The 22655-nt window shown below is 39.9% G+C and overlaps 1 protein-coding gene across 9 annotated transcripts in view; it reads left to right on the forward strand.

Moving 5' to 3' along the window:
• Positions 1–22655, forward strand: part of LOC119475837 (neurexin-2-like) — a 194796-nt gene that overhangs the window by 96236 nt on the left and 75905 nt on the right. For 6 of the 9 annotated variants that reach the window (XM_037748897.1, XM_037748901.1, XM_037748896.1 and 3 more), the window contains 6 exons: positions 3779–3805; positions 9832–9951; positions 10036–10417; positions 12355–12545; positions 13918–14091; positions 14912–15031. In XM_037748897.1, coding sequence (XP_037604825.1) covers positions 3779–3805; positions 9832–9951; positions 10036–10417; positions 12355–12545; positions 13918–14091; positions 14912–15031 — 1014 coding nt within the window. The remainder of the gene's footprint in view (positions 1–3778; positions 3806–9831; positions 9952–10035; positions 10418–12354; positions 12546–13917; positions 14092–14911; positions 15032–22655) is intronic. The other 3 variants (XM_037748899.1, XM_037748903.1, XM_037748905.1) reach the window with 1 other exon arrangement.

Raw genomic sequence — 22655 nt, forward strand, 5'->3', positions numbered from 1 at the left:
CTGTAACTACTAGACCGCCAGGACGCCCAGACAACACGCTTGTAGTACATTTATTAACCATTTGTCTACCGGGGTGCCCCGAAATGTATAGTTTTATACAGTAAGAGAATTATCACCATATTTTATCAACATATTAAAATATATAGCAGAAACAGTTCAGAAAAGAGACAGCGCACTGAGCGTCAGTTCTGTGTCACGTGGGTTTCGCCACTTGTCCGCCCCTTTAGGAGACTAGCGACATGTCCTGGGTCTATTATCTCAAATGGAAGGAGTGAATGTGAACACAGATAATGACTGATTCATTCACCTCATAGTCACCATAGTAAGTATTGGACCCATTTTTCAAGAACCACATATCTTCCAAACATTCTGATACTAAAATTGCATTTTTCAGATGGACAAATCAGGAGAAAATTACTCACTTTGTTTTGTTTAACAACTTTGTTGTTAACTTTGAGACCTTTCTCTGTCCCCGCAAAAAACTCTTGCGAGATCTGGCAACTAATGTTCACAATACTTTTTTTCGTAATGCTAGATATGGCTGCTAGCTGTGTAAATATGTAATGTTAGCAAAAAGAAATACAAAAATACATTAAGCAAATATAATCCAATCTGCTTTCATCCTTCCACATGACATGTTCACAATACTTCCAAACGAGGTGGGGGGGATGGAACACGTATGTCATGACCACAGCCACTTAGGAGACAGGAAGTGTATACCATTTCAAACCATTGGCAGAGCTTCTAATGCGTCATCTTTGTTATAGAGCATCTTTGGATATAGTACAAAACTGAACAACTGATGTGAAACATATGAATATCTAAATTTTAAAATGAATCTTTAAAAATCATTTTGAGGAAGTATTTTTTTAATACAAAAAGCTATGAACCTCAAGGGGTTAAATACCTTTTTAAGCAACTGTAGGCGTGTATGTATACTCGGTCTCTCTCTCTCCCTCTCTCTCTCTCTCTCTCTCTCTCTCTCTCTCTCTCTCTCTCTCTCTCTCTCTCTCTCTCAGTTCATCCAGTGGTCAGGTCCCATCTGACCGTCTCGGCTCTTTCAGCCCTTCAATGGCTTGTCTGCAGTTCAAGGAGAAGGCAGTCAGAGACCAGATCCGCCGTTACGCTGAGATATTACCACTTACTGCTCACGCCGTAGATGTGACCATTGTAGTTCCCTCCCCTCACATTTACTGGCCTGTCCAGTTCAGAGTCGCTTCACTGAACAGAGGGCGCAAGTGATGGACACACACACACTCTCACACACACACACACACACACACACACACACACACACACACACACACACTCACCTGCTGTAGAAAGTCACTCTGGTCTCTGGCTGTCTGTATCCACTGCTCTGTGATGGTTGACAGCTTGAGAGCACTCCTCAGCCACATGACTTATACACCAATATATTCATGTACAGTCGGATAAATGGCTTTCGTTATTCAGAACATGCAAATGATGAGTGGGTGAATCCATTTTGAGGCCAAACGTGAATATTGCAGATGGATTTAGAAGGTATTAGCTGTGGCAGACACGAGGAAATGTTAGCAAAGCATCACATTTGTGCTGGTGTCATTATTTCACGGTGTAAAGTTAATTGTGGCTGCAGGTGGTGCAAATCGCCCTTTTCCTCTGTATTTAACTTGGAAAATATTAATAATTACCATCAGGCCTGCAGAACAAGCAGGAGACTGGGTCATTTCAGTTAACAACACTTTGAGTTTAAGAGTGAACATGGATTAAGGTTTGGGCTTTTGAGTGGAGGTGCATTGGTAGGTCAAATTTCCAAAACAATCAAACTACCAAGTATGATACCCCTAAGACACATTAAATTACATTTATTATTCATGGCCTTCTCAGTAGTATTCAGTGAAATTAATCAATCACATTAAAGAGAACCTATTATGCTAATTTTCATGTGCATACTTGTATTGTGGGTTGATACTAGAACATGTTTACATGCTTTAATGTTCAAAAAACACTTTATTTTTCTTATACCAGCTGTGCTGCAGGACCTCTTTTCACCCTCTGTTTTGAAATGCTCTGTTTGAGCTCCTGCCCCTCCCCTCCTGAAAAGCCCAGTGTGTTCTGATTGGTCAGCTGGCCCACTCTGTAGGGATTGGTCAACTGAACCAAACTCTTCGAACTCCGCTCCAGCTCAGCTCTAACTTTCTTCATTTGAGGATGTACCAAACTAGCTGCCAGGCAGGTATTATGCAAATGTGTTACTTGGTGACATCACCACGTTACATAAGAAAAGACAGGATTTCAATCAAGCCGTTTCAGGCAGTTCAGGAGCAGTTTTTCTGTGGGGGAGAGTAACTCCCTTTGGCCTAGACTTTGGGATTTGTAACTTTGCCCGCAAAATAATTTACTATAAATTATAAAATTGTGCTGTATCATTGAAAAGTACATATATACAGATTTGGACCATTTGCGCCAATAACACAAGCATATTGTAGAACCTCTGATATGATTGTGACACATCATGTCAATCTGTCATGAATCAGTCACTTCACTCAGTGCGCAACGAACCGTTCCAGCTGCTGCTTAGCTTAGCTTATTAGCCAGCTATCTAACTGGCGTGCATGGAGAAATATTTGAGTCAGTCCAAATCGTCAAGTGACGATGAGCCCAAACTAGCTAATTTGAGAAAATATGACGACAACAGCGACCAAAATGTGTCACGTGTCTTCAGGTGCTAACGAACGAAGCCATGAAGCCGGCTAAGTCAAAGCGACGTCTGATTAAAAAGGGAAAAAAAACATGATTCAAATTGAAATGTTTCTATTTATCTCAATCAAACAGGTCTGAAGTATTTAGGTTGAAAAGTTTAGAATACAAATAGTTCCAAGACTATAAATGGTAGTGAGCATTATGCTTAATCTGTGTTACGATTATGAGGGGGTCCTTGGAAAATGTTTTCCCCTTTAAGGGGTCCCTGGCCCTAAAAAGTTTGCGAACCCCTGCACTGAAGGGAAGGGAAAAAGCACAAAAGCATAATAGCTCCTCTTTAATGTCTGCATCACTTAAGAATGTATGTGATAAGCAAGTAGGTTGTCCTCAACAAAAATAATACATCTATAAACAGCTGAGATGATTAGATCGGAAAAGAAACGACATGTATTGCAAATTGTGCATAATCCCAGTAATTGCTCTAACTTAAGTATCGTTAAGTAGCTGCTCTCGCCTGTTCTTTGAATTAAATTCATTCTGCTCCTTTGCGTGATGGATGGTTTATTGGGTTTCACGTGTTGAAATCTTCAACCAAAATCCAGCACAGGTTCCATTTTTGTTATCTGCTTCAGACAATTTTCCTCACAGCGGTGCGTGTTTGCTATATTACCCCAAAGCACGCATCAGTAAGACTATCAGTCGCAGTATCTGAAACAGTCATTTGCAGACACCTGAGTGTAAGCAGCCGTATCCAAGCCGATACCGGCGCTAAAAATAATACCGCTGCACCTCCACTTTTCCGGTCAATAAAACTCTTATTGATCCCAACTTTGATCTGCTCTATTGTTCTTCCAGCAGTGCCAGACACACGCTGAGGTTTCCCTTTCACTCACTATTCTTCTATTTTTCTAATGTTATGTACACACTACAGGGAGGAAAGTGGCGGTTTAGACTCTCGAGGCTGTCCCCGGATGGTGGGCTCTGAAAAGCACTGAACTGTCTGCAGAATGTACCTTGAAGGATGTGAAATATTCTCCTCTTTTTGTGCTCTTTTTTTCTTTTAATCTCACCATCTCACTCTCTCTCTCACCAGATTGTATCAGGATAGACTGTAATCTCAGTAAGTGTTTCCTATGATTATTTACTGTACCATGATTTAGAGAACATGCACTGTAGTGTAATCATATGCCTCTTGCTCTATTCCCTTATGAAACGGAACAGCATTCATTTCTTCTGCCCCACATTGTCCCTTGTTTACTGTTATGTTACGCACAAGCATCATTGCAAAAATAAGAACATGAGACTTCAGTTAAATATAATTGGCATTTGTTTACTCTTCACTTATGAAATCCACATTTTGAAATGACACATTTTCTCATCATTACAATGTGATAATCTTTAAATCAAATAGCTAGATTTTACATACAGTAGCCTGCTGCCAATGAGTCATTCATTTGCTTGTGTCTAATTTGCTCACATTATCTGCAGTGAGAAAAGCAACGCTTAGTCTCTGTATATAGAAAAATAACTTGTTTTGATTAGTGGGTAATCACACCTGCAGTGGCAGAGCTGAGATTAATTTAAAGGTTAGAATCTGATATCCGATCAATAGATGATTATGAAACAAGACTGTTATCTATCAAAAAAGATGGTTTTGCTTAAATGTTGAAACATGTTTAAGAGAGTACAGTTAGTTGCAGCCTTCTCATTTTAGGTGAGTACATGTAGAGGAATTAGGGCTGTCAATCGATTGAAATACTTAATCTCGATTAATCGCAAATGAATTGCAAAATGTACCTTAAAGGGAGATTAGTCAAGTATTTAATACTCTTATCTTAGTGGGAAAATATGCATGTTTTATGCAAATGTATGTATATATTTCTTATTGGAAATCAATTAACAACACAAAACAATGACAAATATTGTCCAGAAACCCTCAAAGGTACTGCATTTAGCATAAAGGATATGTTCAAATCATAACATGGCAAACTTCAGCTCAACAGGCAACAACAGTTGTCAGCTTGTCAGTGTGCTGACTTGACTATGACTTGCCCCAAAACTGTATGTGATTATCATAAAGTGGGCATGTCTGTAAAGGGGAGACTCGTGGGTACCCATAGAACCCATTTTCATTCACATATCTTGAGGTCAGAGGTTAAGACACCCCTTTGAAAATGGCCATACCAGTTTTTCCTCACCGAAATTTGGAGCGTTATATAACCTCCTTTGTGACAAGCTAATATGACATGGTTGGTAGGAATGGATTCCTTGTTTTCTTGTTTCATAAGATGCCAGTATCTTTACTCTATCTTTAAAGCTGAGCCCACTACAACCTAAAAAAATTGCAAGTTGTGTTAATGCGTTAAAGAAATTAGAAAGAAACTTTGACAGCCCTAAATGGAAAACATTCTTTTTATGTAAATTAATTCACCAGATGTCAGTTTTTAATGCCAAAATTTAAATACAGTAAATGTCTGAGTCTAAGTATTCATCATACATCAAGAGACACTTGTTATCTTGCTTTGTGATACCCCAAAGATTTTAATGGTAAGAGGCATCCTGGACCATATGTGCTATAAAATGCAGGATGAACAAGCTGGACAAATGTACTGTATAAAACGGCTTAATATAAAAATTACTGAGAAACATGACCGAAAATCATGAAATACATTGGCATGCTGTATTTAAAGCAAGCGAACATAATTCTATTGATTAAAAGGCAGATTCTGCTCTGTATCAACAGAATTGATTTTCTGCTATTCTATACAGGAATGGAGTGGCACTTTAAGGTTTTTGTACCGCGGTGATGTTTGAATTTATGATGTAGATTGTCGCTCACACCTGACAGTGAGAGACAGGCAATTTAAGTTTTTGCTTCAGTCTACAGCGGCGGGAGAAAGAGATAAAAGCTATTGGCAGCGGAGAGGTGAACGGCTCTCTGATACAGATCATCCATTACAGAGAAGGCTCATGAATGCTTATAAAAAGTTATCACTATAATCGAGTGCTGGCTGAAAGCTTGTTTCCGCCCCTCATGTATGAATAATTCCTGGATTCACTGAAATGAAATGTTTAACTGTTAATGTTCAATTTCCCAATGATTTGCACTCTTAATATCAGTCATTATATTGTATTTATGCTAACCTGAGATGAAAGGAGCTCACTGCAACAACTGCTTATGTACTCTCAAAATATATTTTAACATTTAAGCACATATAATAGAATAATCAGTAACCTGCGGACTGTAATTTTGTCTCATGCTTATCTATTGATCTGATTTAATGGCTATACAGCCACAAAGGGGACACTTTTATTACTGTTACAACAGATTTACGACACGTGTGTGAGCCTAAGCAACAGTCCGTTATATTGAATGGATTACATTGTTTTTCACTGATTGAGGTGAGTAGTGTGTGCGTTCATGGGTGTGTGGATGGTTGGACAGAAGTGAGGTGTGCATGTACTGTCTCTGTAAACCAGTTCAGAAGAGCCTGTTATAGCCATTTTTATGGTTCACTGCACTCAATAAAAAGTAAAATATGCAGATAAATAATCATGCAAATAGCAAAGAGAGAGGTTAAACATGGCTTATTAAGAGAAGCCGTTTATCCTTTATCACCTTAGATATCCGCCAAATAAATTGCCCCCTCTACCAGCAGATGGCATTATACCATCATGCACTATCCACAGAAATAATGTACTGTACTGTATGTGCATCTCTTTGTGTGCAAAATGAACCATCTTCCTGATCAGTTATACTGTATGTGTGCTACACCAGTGACCTCTGACGATCTTACTGCTGCAGATGTGATGATGGATGGCTTGTTAATGGATTTTATGGTTGATAACAGAAAATGGAGCCAATTTTTAAATTGCAGAATAATCTAAACAATCATTATTTAGTGAGCGCTATCATTGAGGAGAATCACCAACCTGGACTCGATGTGAATTTTAAATATCCGTGTTTTGACTACCTTTAAGGATCATCTTACAACTCGATTCAGATTTCTCAGGTGATCTTGCAAGCGTAGCTTCAAAGAGACAGCCCATCTGCAGCAGCTGCTCGGAAGCTGTCAGTGGGAGGGAAATAGTTGCAAGAACAAATGTTGCTGCAATGCTCCTTGATTAATTCTCCAGAATATGGGGAATAATGGTACACAACACACTTTTGAAATGAGGCATTTGTCCTACAAAATTACAGAATTACCATAACACGCTTTGATTAACACGCACATCCTGCGTTCAAAGTCTCGGCTCACTCATAATGCTGACCTGTATAACTGCACCATGCCTTTGAAGTTATCCTTGTTTGAAAATATGAATCAAATTCAATTTAAACTGAGGATCAAACTGGACAAAATAGACCCTTTTACATGTGCGGCAGACTCTCAAGTCTCTGGAAGCTGAGCTTGTGGAGCGAAGGCACTTTGAAAGGAGCCCATATTTCAAAGGTTATACAGTCAGATGTCTGTGTGAATACATATTATATCCCACCATTTTACTCCCCACTGTTAGAGATAGATCACTATCACTGATATGAAACACGGGGCTGCGCAGTCAGTTTTACTACGTGTGCTTCATTTTTATTTACTGGGACAAAATTCTTTATGACCCCAATCTCAAATCAAACACTACTGCAACAAATAATACTATTAGTTGTACAAATGATAGTTAATGTTTAATGATACATCAATTTAGCATTGAATCAGAGATATCGTCTTCTTTATTCTGCACATTTACCTTCCTTGTCAAAACCTGGCACCAGGCAGCAACCTCCAGTTCTGAAAAGTGAAGCCAGTGCGGAAGGGCCTTAAACTTTCATTCTTTCTCAGCTTTTATATAAGTCTGTGAGAAAATGACCCTACTTCTCACTTGATTTATTACCTCAGTAAACATGAGTTTATGGTCTCAATCACTAGTTTCAAGTCAGACAGGTCGCTACCGTGTTTTCGTCTTACAACTTTAAACCTTTCACAGTGTGTTTTCAGTGAATTGTAACATTTTGGTCGCCTAAAAATATCTTGTTCAGGGTTTGGTTGTACTTAGCTCCACACTCTCGTGTCACTTCTGGTTGCAAAAAAACAAGATGGCGACGGCCAAGATAATGAACTCGAGGCTTCAAAACCATAGTCCCATTGACTGTATGTAAGAAGTGGACATAGTCACTGTGATGTCACCCATTGGTTTGTGGACTGCGGTTTTGAAGCCTCGAAGTTGGCATTTTGGCCGTCGCCATATTGGTTTTTGGCCGTCACCATCTTGTTTCTTTGCCACCCGAAGTGACACAAGAGGGTGCAGCTAAGTACAACCAAACGCTGAATAAGAAGTTTTTAGGCGACTCTCAAAATGTTACCATTAACTTTCATGAACTGAAAACACACTGTGAAAGGGTTGAAGTTCTACAACGAAAACACGGACAACACCTAGACCAGATAACACCGCAGTAGCGACCTGTCAATCACAAGGTAGCCACGCCCTAAAGCATACCCTGCTTTATGGTCTATTTGACTCTAAATGGGACCATAATTTACTAAATGAACATCATGCTGTATTGATGAAGACTTGAAACTAGCGGTTGAGACCATAAACTCATGTTTACAATGTTTACTGAGGTAATAAATCAAGTGAGAAGTAGGGTCATTTTCTCATAGATTTTTATACAATCAGACTTATTTTTGCAACCAGAGGAGTCGCCCCCTGCTGGCTATTAGAAAGAATGCAAGTTTAAGGCACTTCAGCATTGGCTTCACTTTTCAGACCCGGAGGTTGCCCAAGGCGTAGTCCACGAATCAATGGGGGACGTAATGGTAACTACGTTCACTTCTTATATAGGCTACAGTCTATGTATTACATTACCCACAATGCAATTTGACAGTTGAGATTAAGGTGTGTTATGCTAGTAGCCTTGAGCCGCTGGCCTCAAGCAGAGACGAGCAGCGGGCTGTAGAGGTCTGGTCACTTCTTTCTAACCCCACTCACCCAGATTATTATTATTTTTTTCAGATTTGTAGTCTTCAGCACCACCCGATTCTGAGGCAAGTGACATCACTTGAGTCAATTTACCAGACTTTGCACAGCTCCCTCTGGATACACTAATACATACAACTTTTTTTACATATGTATTAACATTAGTACTCCCCAAGACCTGTAAACAGACTTAGAGGCACTGACATTAGAGATCAGGGAAGCTCCCCTCAGAGAAGCACAGATAAGATAAATAGTCCACTATCCAGCATTCCACTATCTCCTTCTTCATTACAGCAAATGTTGTCAGCACCTCTGCTTTCATGATGGAGAATTACAAGATAAACATTTATAGTTCTGTGTTGGACATGACTCCAGCGAGTGTTTTGTTTTTCATTATAGAAGTAAATCCGTCAAATACAGAGGCAGCAGGACTTGATGCGATTGATTTGTTTGGGTTGTGTGTAGTCGATATTCAGCAGGTGGATGCTGGTATCATGCGGTGCGCTGCAAAGACACTTGATATGCAGCCCTGGACAAAGTCTCCAGTCGCACTTTTATTTCCCCGAGGATGAAACAGTGCAGTGTTCGGAAACCAGTTGATGTTTTCCATTTATTGCCCTCTGTACGTCCCCTGTAATTCTCCTACACCCTGAGCTCAATTAGACAGACAAACCCCTAAAGGCGCAGTCAGCTTAGGCATGGCCAATTAGTTTCCCAAGCGATGTCAGAACTCCTTTGAACTGCCGTGTCGGCCTGTTGCATAGGCACTGATTCGGGATGACGGTGCTGCAGTGGCAAGCCTCTGCACTGTGACCTATTTTGAAACCAGCGAAAAAGGCAGAGGATAGTGCAGAAACTTAAAGCTGTATGTTGTAGCCAAGCCTCTAGAAAATACCTAAACTATCTTACCCTATAAAGAGAAAGCATGCGTCATGCTATTTCGGCACAGAAATTATTTTACACGTCGGCCACTCAACCTACAGAATAGGAGCTACTACTGCAGTTTCTTTGTTTCATTCCTCCTTCAACTGTGTATTGAAAGAGTGCAAAGTATTGTTGGCAGGTGAATGTTGATGGCTGTATGTGTGTGAGTGCTTCTGGAAGTGAGTGTATGTATTGACCCTGAGTAGAGAGAGCTGCACACGGTATGATTGTCACTTGACGCTTTCCTCCTCTCAGGCAAGGGACCAGAGGTACTCCTGGTCGGCGAGAAGCTGAATGACAATGAGTGGCACACAGTGAAGGTGGTGCGGCGTGGGAAGAATTTGCAGCTCTCTGTGGACAATGTGACTGTGGAAGGTATACAGTAGGAATAAAGGAGCTTACAAAGGTTGCAGATATTGAACGGTATTTGACATCTAAGATGCGTGTTTTGTTCCTCAGGCCTCATGACGGGCGCCCACACCCGTCTGGAATTCAGCAATGTCGAAACGGGGATCATGACAGAGAGGCGTTTCATCTCCGTGGTGCCTTCCAACTTTATCGGCCATCTGCAGGCTCTCTCCTTCAACGGGATGCTCTATCTGGACCAGTGCAAGAACGGAGACATCTCCTACTGCGAGCTGAACGCTCGATTTGGCATGAGGCACATCGTGGCCAATCCTGTGACTTTTCTAGCGCAGGCCAGCTACTTGGCCTTCTCCACCTTGCAGGCGTACGCCTCCATGCACCTTTTCTTCCAGTTCAAGACCACCAGTCCCGACGGGCTGATACTTTACAACTCTGGAGATGGTAGCGACTTCATCGTAGTGGAGCTGGTCAAAGGGTAAGTGCTGCGGTGTTTGGACTGAGCAGTAATCTACATTGGGGAGAGTGGGATGATTTGAGCCTGTGGGGAAGTTGAGCCACCCCTAGTTTCTAGGCAACCATAGACAAAACTGGGTAGGTGACCACATTTTGAAGAGTCGTCCATTTTACTTACCCTGTGATGGAGATAAGTGGTAAGCACATTTAGGTTCAAAAAACATCTTTTTGCCGTTCAAAGTGATTCATGTTCAAGGAGTCATGATTCTTGTTTCTGAACAGTTACAGACAATCAGTTACAGACAAGTTTGAAAAAAAATCACTCAAGTGTTAGTGCTTTAGGAAGTTACAATATGAGGCTATACTGTTAGCATGACATTAGCTCTATATTGCTGGATGATACTAATTGGTTAAAATGGCAGGGCTGGGGTAATTTGAGCTAAAAGGCCTGAGGAAAATTGAGCCATTTGTAATTATATATTATTAGATTTCAGCTTCAACTTGTTATGTAAATCTCAATGTAAATGGCAATGGTTCAATAAAAGATAAATAAAAAGATGATCATATAGGCTCATCAACTTTTAACCTTTTCTAGGACGTGATTGATTCATGTTTTACGGTGCGTCACCTCTGTTATGGTGCACTCCTGAAGCAACCTCTCTCTGAAGAGCCACTGCCTTTAGGCACAATGTGGGGGAGTTCTTTGATAACCTCACTTCAGTTATAGACAGGTATTATTGATAGACTAGGCATACCGATATTGCTCAACTTATCCTCTCCGTAGGCTCAACTTACTCTTCATCGGGGGCAAGATGAGCCAAAAGACCAGTCATATTTTGAAAAACTGTTTATTTTAGATCCAAAGTGATCATTCCCGAGGATTCACCACATCCTGAAATATATGTACATGTTTTAGTTGGAGACATTACTGTCATTCCCTCACTTTAAAGACGCCTCAAGTAAAAACTGGCTCAACTCACTCCAATCTCCCCTACAGGCCTGGAATGAGGAAAGACAGAAGGGACTATTTGGGACAGGAACAAACTATATATACCTAATTTTGCACTCAGTCGTTTCTTTCAGTGCAACAATATTTGTCTTGTAAAGCTGAAGGCATATAAAGAGTGCTTTTTTTACTTTACTTCTTTCATTGGCTCAAAATGACTTGATCATGATTCATATCTTCAATCCATCCGCCTGCAGCCGTGTAGAGAGACACAAAATACCTCTAAAATCATTTGTTCATCATAAATAATTTTGTTAAGCAGATGGAGGAAGCATGAGCTTCCATTACCACAGAGCCGGTGTCATTCTCACACTCAGACCTAGTCGAGCACATTTGGCAACAGATACTTTGGGAATGTTTTATTCATCGTAGATCATTTTCGTTCCAGAGAGAATAGGAAGCGGAGCAGGCAAAGCAACAATTGTAGCTTCCCACTGTCAAACCTTGCACAGACTCTCTCCCAGCGAGCAATTAGTCAGCAGGAGGCCTTGTTCGGCTCCGGAGCCTGCAGCAGAAGCTCGCAACAGCAACACAGACGAAAAATGGCTTCCAACACTTCTGTCATAGTTTTCAGGCTGCTCAATGTTTTGTGTGAAGTGTAGCAGCTTTGTCATGGATGTTGCTTGAATTCGAAACAAGATTTAGTTTTTTGACAGTCTGCTGATCAAATTTAATATCAACACGATGATGTGCCTTAAGTCTTGCTGCGTGTGTTTTTCGTTCATTCACTGTTATTTATTTGTACGTCAACAAACAACATTTCAGACTTCGAGCTCCCTCAGTGGTTGTATCCCAAAACAGACTGGTAGACAGCAGTGCACGCAGCTGGATGCTGAGAATAATTTGAAACATTCTACAGTATAAATCACATAACAGCATACGGTGGATACTGTTATTATACTGTGGAGAAATGATAAGAAACGCTAAATGTAAACATCTGCATTATCCTGTAGGTACATCCATTATGTTTTTGACTTGGGAAATGGGCCGTCACTAATGAAGGGAAACTCTGACAAGCCACTTAATGACAACCAGTGGCACAATGTGGTGATCTCCCGCGACAACAACAACGTGCACATCCTGAAGATTGATTCCCGCACTGTCACCCAACACGCCAACGGAGCTCGCAACCTGGATTTAAAAGGTAACCTATCCAAACAATGGAAAGTATTTTATTAGAGGACACAGTGAATACTTGCTTCGTTCTGTCAGATTCTGCATTGTGAACCAGTTTTCAATCATATTCCAACATATTCGCTCTGAAATTTGTATTATCTTGCACACTTTTGTGTTTAACATGCTATTTTTTATTTTTTATAGAGGACAATATTTAAAGATGAAACATTTCTTTTTGTGGTAAATCTAAATCTTCCTTTGTTGGTTTATACCAATATGTCGCTAACAAGAATACAGACTTTCATGCAACTGTGAAGGTTCAAGCAACTGCTTTTGCATTGTGCATGTTTAGCAGCTACAGTTGAGCAGCGGGCAACAATCAATAGCTCTGAAAACGATGGACCAGGTGTTAGCATCTGAATTCCACCATTACAAAGTTTATGTTGACATTGTCAGAAATCAGCCGGGTTGCACGAAAAGGCGCGTGAATGACACGATAATGCACAAGGCAAAAGCATGTAATTAGAACGCCATTCTTGCTTTAGGCCTGTCAGTTTCACACCATGTAGTCCGTACTGACTGCAATGTAAATGCCTCTGTGTGAATATGCTACGCTCAGAGCTACTGAGGTAGAATAAAAAGTGAGAAAGACCGAGAGTGGCGAGTGAGAGGGGAGGTGGATGGGTCCAACAAACACAGGACTTTCAACCGGGAGAACAGTGTTTGAGACCAGTGTTTTGTTTACGTTACTTAAGTGATGTTTGTACATGTTTTCCGTACTGATGTAATGTTGTTTCCATACATATTGTACTTTGTTTACGTACTTATTTTAAGGCCAACCATGATGTTTTTCCTAAACATAAGTGAGTGGTTTTGTTGCTCCCTGTTGCTACTGCACTTTAATACACGTGTGTAATATTCATGCATTGTAAAGGCAAAACTTGACACGGACACGCTATCCTCTGGTGGACAGACGGGTCTATTACACGCTTTTGCATGATATCGGGTTGCAGAAATGTGTAAATTCAATTAAATGTTTATTATTGAGGTCACTGGGCTACATTATATTGAGAGATGCTTCGAAAATGTTTGTCCTTCCCATACATGAGCGGGGGAGGATATTAGAAACATCTCTGTATATAATGAGTCCAGTCCACCACTATCTATGATGCTTAAACACATAATTAACACCTCTACGACAATGTCAACACATACTGAATATGTTATGTTTATATGCTCATATTTGCTCTATGCATTCAAACCTTTCAGTACTTTTTGCGTTATTTATTCATTTACTGATTATTTTTATCCTTTACCATGTGCATATTCTGTGTAGCCAGCTTGTGTTTGAGAGCATACACCAGCATGTACTTGACTTGACCGACTTTTGTATCTCACAGGGGAGCTGTACGTCGGTGGTGTTGGGAAGAGCATGTACAGCAGCCTGCCCAGGTTAATAGCGTCCCGGGAAGGCTACCAGGGCTGCCTGGCATCCGTGGACTTGAACGGAAGGCTCCCTGACCTGCTGGCCGATGCCCTTCACAAGGTGGGAGAGGTGGAGCACGGCTGTGGAGGTGAGGCCGGGAACACACTGAGAAGTATCAAACATCTGTGAGTCATTCCTGTAATCGGATTTCTGAGCGTCAGAGCAGAGGTGAACTCAGAGGAAAACTAATCACACCACATTTGTTATGGTATTTAACAGCTTTGTTGAATGCTCCGTTATGATTGGCCAGCGAACACATTCTGTGGTTTTATTATTTCTGATTATACACGCTAACATGTAATAATATCACTGTGCCGTCAAGAAGTCCAGCGGCTTTTGTTGAGTTACAAACAAACAAGGAAGCACTCGGTAAAGCACAGAGTTTTGCCAAGACTTAATAATATCAAATAATCTCCCCAGGTAGTCATCGCTTTTACAGGAAACATTGATAAGGTTATGACAGAGGAGTTATATAAGTGTACACAAAGTTGGCTTGAGGGGGACACTTGGGTAAAGGTCACAGAGTCTCTAAAATCAATAGATGTCTCCTTTTTTTGTTTCGATTTTTAGATGAGGTGGTCACAGTGACACAAACATAGACAGACAGTCAATCACATTACCTCTGATCTTTCATGGAGGCAATTAGTAACCAGCAATCAGTTGCATGGTACAATAGCTGGTTAAACAGCTGTCTTAATTGCCTTGTTTAAATTGCTATGGTTGTCTTGCTGAACCTCCTTTCCTTGGAAGCTTTAAAATATTTTCTGTCAAAAGATGAATATCCGCAATCTTATTGTGCAGTAATGACTGGCTCATCGTTACGTATTTATTCCCTTTGGATAGTAGCGAAGATGCATAAATAGAATGAAGAGAAGGCACCTGGTAAATCTGCTGTCAACACCCTGCAGGTCCCAGCACCACCTGCACAGAGGACTCCTGCCACCACCAGGGAGTGTGTCTGCAGCTGTGGGAGGGCTTCTCATGTGACTGCACCATGACCACCTACGGGGGCCCGTTCTGCAGTGACCGTAAGTACAGGTGTATTACGCCTGAATAGCTAGAATGGTGGGGAAAGTGTACTTCAGTTTAAATATTTCACTGGTCTCTACAGGCTGAATTATGATAATGATCAGATACCACAATGTAAGTGATTGGTTGACAATTGAAAATATCTGTAAAATATGAATTCCCTTATAAAGAACTTTTAGTCAGACTCATGTCGATTTAAAGTAACAATGAGCGACAACAGATGTCATTGTAGATTACACCAAATTGTGCCCTCTCAGGGCTGTTCACAGTGGGTGTCTGGGCGGCATGGTTGTAACAGGTTGGCCAGGCTGTCATAAGTGTTGGGGAAAACACTATATCCCCAAAAAGAAATGCGTTTTTCATCTTATCTCACTCAGTGGTTCTCAACCTTTTTGGCTTGTGGACCCCTGAAATGAAACAATGTCTACTTGTGGCCTTTTCTTGGATTATTTTCTTTGAAGGATTTTAGAGCCCTAAAGAGGTGAAATTATGTAGAATTTCACAAACGAAATTGAAAAATTCAGTGGGGGGAGTCAGGAAAGCATAAAGATAATTTTGTGTAACTGAAATATTTCTTTCTTTCTTATTGCTTTAATCATCTGGTGGCCCCTCATTTGCATGCAGATGTTTCAGATGCCCTTACAGCTGCAAAACCACAAAATAGTGACAACTTTGACAACAGCAGGAGGACACATGATGCTTTTTGTGATCGATTGCCCATTTTAAGCAAATTTCTAGGATCTGCAAGTAAATTTTCTCACCGTATTGAAATGAAACCAATTTCTACGTCGAAGGTGGGAAATCAATCTAAAGACTCGTGGTATGCTTTAGAAAATAATCAACAGTGATGCAACGTATAAGTGATTTGTAGTCAATGGGTAAAGCATGCAAAAACACTACTAAAGTAGTCCTTTAAAAACAACGCTAATAATGCAAAACGTTAACGATAGATCACTCTTCAGTCGTATATGATGGTTTTTCTATTCCAATAACAATAACTTGCGGAGGGTGAGTGACACACTATTACTCACTGTTTATTCTCTGAGATTGTGTAGTTTGAGTGCTATCTTGTACCCAAAACAAAGACTGAATGTGATGGGAAACATGTCTACCTGTCTTAAATTAGTCCTATATTTTCAAACCCTGACATATGCTTTCTAATAAGAACATTTCCATATATTGTGCATGCATGTGCAGGTCGAGGCAGATGGCCCACCTAGAGCCGGGTTCTGCCCCGAGTTTTTACCCATTAGAGGGGAGTTTTTCCTTTCCACTGTCGCATAACAATGCTTGCTCATGGGGGATCTGTTGTTTGGTCGGTACAGTCTAGACCTGCTCTATATGAAAAGCGTATTGAGATAACTTCTCTAATGATTTGATATGAAAAAATAAATTGAATTGAAGTGAATGCATGTGAATACACGTACTGTATTTCTAACTTGAGGAATCGATTGCACGCTAATTGCACACGCCACCTTGATAGTACCGCATTTCAAAAACCTCCCGTCTGATTGCTGCTGCCGCCATAAAGAGCCCTCTATGTCCAAAATAATAGAGCCGACTTTTATCAGAAGCTTTTCATACTTATAATAGCAAGAGATTAACATTAAGCTTATTGGTCCAGTGGTCACGGCGAGTTAAGCTTCATTTGCTGCAGAGTCATTTAGAATAACTGCAAAGAATTGTGCCTTTGTGGTAATCATTATTGAAATGTGCTGTTATGCAGTATTGTTTTAAGAGAGAAAAGGCCATTTAACTCTGTAGGGGGGCTATTTGAGGATAATTTGATCGTAATAGTGTGTGTAAAGTCATGTTTGCAGGAAAAGATATCTATTTTCATATGTGAGGAGAATCTATTTTAAGAAAACACACCTCATCATTGATCATTATGTTCACCTTCATTTGGTTGTTCCCACTGATTATAGTCTAGTCTAATTAGATCATTCAGGAAATTAAGACACAAAATAAACTACTTTATCGAGTCGATGTACAATACTTACTTACTTACTTACTTACCGGCAGTTATCTACTTCAGCTTGATATAAAAGAGCTGCTTTCCTCCTCCATTTGTTTCAACAAGTTGTCTCATTAGTCTGCTTTCTCCTTTTAGAAACTTAAACACACAGCCAAATGTGCTCGCTGCTGTAATGTATTGATTCAACCTGAAGATCAATAGTTTGTCCTCTGTAGTCTTTATCCATTACGTCTCATAGTGTCCCAAGACTGTGCACCCGGATAAAATGTGTATTACGGTGTTCAAGCTGCTTTTTGCTTTCTGCGTGAACAAGAGGGCGATAAAGTGTATGAAACAGGAGAGCTGCTGTAGTGTACAGTTCTGTTTGTGCGTGATATACCATATTAATAAATTCTGCCGATAACCTTACAACTGCATTTCAATAGGGGAGGAACACAATATAATCAGGGGAGGGGAACTGCTACAGCAACACTTTGTATTGATTTAGATGGGACTATAAAATTACAATTTCTACGGCTGTCAAAGTTAAAACGATAATAACGCGTTAACGCAAATTTGTTTTAACGCAACTGTTTCTTTAACGCATTAACACAACTTGCCATTTTTAGGTTGCGGGCGGATACTGGTAACATATGAAACTAAAAAACCTAAGGAATGCACTGGTACCAACCATGTCATAGTAGCTTGTCGCAAAGGAGGCAAAATAACGCGCCAAACGTGCACTACATTTTGATGAGGAAAAACTGGCATGGCCATTTTCAAAGGGGTTCCTTGACCTCTGACCTATACTGTATGTGAATGAAAATGTGTTCTATGGGTACCCTCGAGTCTCCCCTTTACAGACATGCCCACTTTATGATAATCACATGCAGTTTGGGGCAAGTCATATTCAAGTCAGCACACCAACACACTGACAGCTGTTGTTGCCTGTTGGGCTTGAGTTTACCATGTTATGATTTGAGCATATTTTTTATGCTAAATGCAGTACCTGTGAGGGTTTCTGGACAATATCTGTCATTGTTTTGTGTTGTTAATTGATTTCCAATAATAAATATATACATACATTTGCATAAAGCAAGCATACTTTCCCACTATCATGTTGATAAGAGTATTAAATACTTTACAAATCTCCCTCTAAGGTACATTCTGAACAGATAAAAAATGTGAGATTAATTTCCAATTAATTGCCATAAAAAATTTGAATCGATTGACAGCCCTAACAATTTCAGAAAACTTTCCACAACAGATAAAGCATTCATAAACCCTGCCGGTGGCTGTAACATGTTCCAATAGAAACTAGACACATAATTCTTCATTCTCTGTTGATGATTCAATGCATTGATTCTCAGTTTAGTATCTCTTAAAATGTACAGTACTTTGTCCACATTTGATCATTAATATTGGTAGACTGAGCTTTTGTTTTACTTTTCATTGACGCAGATAATCGATTTTGTCAGCTGTTTTGTCAAAGCAAAGCAAGAAACAAAAAAAAACATGTTGATCTTCATTAAACTTGATAATGCTTCCCCTTGAGAGAGATTACATGTTGGTATGCAGTTGTTCAACCCCAATCCTTTTAAATTTTCTATATTTTCTGTAATTGCAGCTAGTTTGATGCACATCACATCATCTAAGCCTGAATTTCAAACAGCCGCCTAAGGCTAAACCTTCATAGCACTCTATGTACAATAATGTTTTGTTGCCAGACAGAGGATCTTGTTGATTTCAGTAATGTAACAGTATGGTTCCTTCAATATGGGTTAAGTTTGGACAAGAGCTGCCAACAAATGTATACAATTTTAAATTTTTATGCCCCAGAATTGATCTGTGTTCATTTACCAAAAGGCCCCAAGAGAGACACCTTTTAAGATTACAGGGTTTTACTAAAGCAGTGCTTTACAGCCGAGTGATCTCCACCCTTGCTATTGTAGGGGTAAACTCTAAGAAGTATTCCTGCATGAACAAGACTATTATTGCACAATTAACAGCAAAAAATAACATTTTGAAGTGAAAAAAAAAACAATTGCATTGCAGCATATTTGGTTTTCATCCAGCAGCGTTCAGGGAGGACTCTCAATCATCGGGTGGTAAATGGCATTGCCAGCCGATATCAAAGGTCAAACCAATACATCAGTCCAACGCAGAGGAAATAACAAGCCACATGCTTCACATTGAGCCATCATCAAAGTCATTAAAACAAATAGGGAATAATGTGACAATCATATGAAAAATAAACAAATATGTAGGCAGGACAATGGCTTTGTAACCATCAGTATTAGTTGGTACAGCGTGTCTCATCACGCCACAATCTGCTGCTTTGTTTCTCTCGCCAACACTGAAGCCTAACAAACAATCTTCTCCTCCTACCTTTTGTCTTCTTCTGTGTCTGTGCCAGGCCAGAAGGTCAGCCAAGTCCAAGAATTAAAAAGAAAGGAGGGTGGTGTGCTTTACTGATTTTTGACTGGCCATTATTCAAAACCCTAACATCAGAGGTATGGTGTCAGATCAGTCTCAATATTAATGAATGCATACAGAAGTATTCAAAAATGTAGGAAAATAAGGTTCACAAATACATTTCTGTCACACAAATATTTCTTGTTTTAAATACATGTAATAGAAACCTACAAACATGTAAGGGATAATGTACAGCGAGCCAGTCATTGCGAAATAAACTCAGACTGAAGGGGTTTATTTCACAACAATGACCCGCTAGCTGTACATTATCCCGTTTATTACAGAGCTACTTACTTAAGAAATCAATAGATTTACAAAAAAAACATCCGCCCGAGTCCGCCATCAGAGCTGCGCCCATAGCAACGGTCTGTTATACATAGCAACGGTCTGCTATAAAGAAATAGAACGCTGTGATGGACCAATCAGAATTGAGCATTCAACAAAGCAAAGTAAACAAAGCAAAGTATGTGTGTGTGTGTGTGTGTGTGTATATGTGTATATATAAACATATATGTGTGTATATATATATGTGTGTATGTGTGTGTGTACATAGGTTTGTCAATTGATTCATATGTAAATGCAATTGCAGTTAATCACGATTAATCGCACATTTTTTATCTGTTCAAAATGTACCTTATCAACACGGAAGTGGTCAAATATGCTTGCTTTATGCAAACATATGTATATATCTATTATTGGAAATCAATTAGCAACACAAAACAATGACAAATATTGTCCAGAAACCCTCACTGGTAATGCCAACATTTAGTGTACGTTTGGACCGTTATTTAGGCTGACTCCATACATAAGAAACAAAGCAAAAGCTTATCAAGCAACCAAGATTCCTTAGTTGGTTTGTGCTTCATTACATTTATATTCATATACAGAAAGCAGTATGCCACAAACATCTGTGCTAATTACCTTCAGGTCATCGTTTCATCACTAAAGTCACCCAGATATATAATGATGTTCTGTGCTCAATTTTCAGCGCCTATTTCTGTAAACATATGGAGAGTGTAATTATTGATTAACCTCTGTAGCTACAGATGATTACTTTGGCATATTCATTACTTGTTTGTGTGTGTGTGTGCTTGCAAATGTGTCATAGTGTATTTGTGTAATTAATTATGTACACATTTGCAAACAAATACTACTCCTGTCATAAAAAAATGAACAACACGGAACGGTTATTTCACATAACTTCCATTTAAAAGTGTGACAAATGTATTGCAATACACTGTTAAAAAGCACAATGGGCAACAGCTGATTTTAACTTAACGTGACACAACTGTTCCTGCGTCTTTTTCTCTACTCATCCTCGACGTCCTCCCACCCCTGCGCGCCACACATTTGACAAACATATGAAATTCCACCTGACACGGCTTCACTTAACCACCGCGCTAGCACCTATCAGCTATCTGCAGAGTGGAACCCACCGCCGCCATCAATTTGTAAGTCAACATTTCTTTTGAATTGTTTAATACCCATGGAGGTAAGGCAGACTGTAAATTGAGCTTGTAGCCTCCAGGCATGCAGGCAAGGTACGTTAGCACGGCGCTCGACAGCAGCTGTCTTCCTTTCTTGTTTTGTATGGCAGTTAGCGAGAATTGTATCTAGCTTTCATTTTATTTGTGCCACAACAATAATGGTTTTCCATCTCCTCAAAGGAGCTGGATGAAGTTTGTATTATCAAAGGATTCTACGCTGTAAAACATATGCAGAGGCTTTATGTAAATCTGTGTGCAGATTATTTGTACAATTGTAAGATGAGGCAAACTGTAGTCTAGATTTCTCCTCTCAGTTAGTTAATAGAAGAAACTTTTTAAAGATGATTATTCTTTGAAATATTAAAGGTTCTTTCTGTAGATAAGAACCAAAACAACCGTGTATGTGTGAAGTGCCAAAAAATTACAATGTGTAACAAAACTGGAGGTAGAAGAGCTCAATCAAATCCCATTTTCCCTTTTGACCTTCATTTCAGGTGGAGTCATTCACAATTATGACTGTGTCCCAAAGGCCACAAGGATAATCCAGGATAGAGGTTCAGACTTAATCTCGTGCCCCGGGACCAAGGCTCAAGAAAACATATTGCTGTTCATAACATGGTGGCCCTCTTTATATAGACTTTGGAGTCTGGGCCACGTAAAGTCAATGGTCTGGATCAAGCAGACATGTCTTTAAGACACTTGCGTGATATAGCTACATAAATGTTCTTTTAAAAAAAATCAGGACCTTATTGCCTTTGTGTCCACTCTATGAGAAACATACTCATTTTAAAGGGCCAGTGTGTAACATTTCAGGGGATCTATTAGCAGAAATATAATATAATATTCATAACTATGTTTTCATTAGTGTATAATCACCTGAAACTAAGAATTGTGTTTTCATTAGCTTAGAATGAGCCCTTCATATCTATATAGGGAATGGGTCGTCTTCACGAAGTCCGCCATGTTTCTACAGTAGCCCAGAATGGACAAACCAAACAAGGGCTCTAGAGAGAGACTTTTGCGTTGTTACGTTACCTGAAGGCCACCGTAGTTCTCCGACAAGCTTGAGAAACTGTGGTAAGCTGAGCCGCAAAGTGCAAAACCGTGGTACCGCCAGCTGCCATCTGACTTCCGTAGCTCCTAAAATTGTGTTATTATGGAAAGGATGGCGTCTGAGCGAGGCAAACAGCGTTTCCACGGTTTTGCAATCGGCGGCTCACATTACCGCTGTATTGGAAAGGGAGGAGTGAGCGGAGGGATAATCAGTTGGTTGCACCACTAGATGCTTGCCGCAAAATCCTACACACAGTACCAATAAGACATATTCATCAGACTGGAATTTGCTCTCCTTTACGTCAGTTGTGTATACAGACTTTGTAATCATAGAGTAGATGAGTAGAGGTGGAGGCAGGTACCTCCCACAGCAATACTCATTTCACAGTCCCTAACACTCAAACAACACATTCAGTACAGCTCATGCAAATTGAGCCTTTGAAAACCTTGGTGGCAGTCTGTAGAAATAATCATCTGAATTGTTCGAGCAAAACACCTTGGTTATATTAAATGTTGAGCAAGTTTGGCCCTCTATATTTGAATGCACCTCATGCATGCATGAGTTCATCAGTAAAGAGGATTTGACCTTTGATTGATTCTCTACAATTAACTTCAGGGGTTCCAAGTCCAGACTGAGCTTGGCCTCTTGCTTGC

Source organism: Sebastes umbrosus, chromosome 17, assembly GCF_015220745.1.
Source record: "Sebastes umbrosus isolate fSebUmb1 chromosome 17, fSebUmb1.pri, whole genome shotgun sequence".
In the NCBI taxonomy this organism is placed as follows: Eukaryota; Metazoa; Chordata; class Actinopteri; order Perciformes; family Sebastidae; genus Sebastes; species Sebastes umbrosus.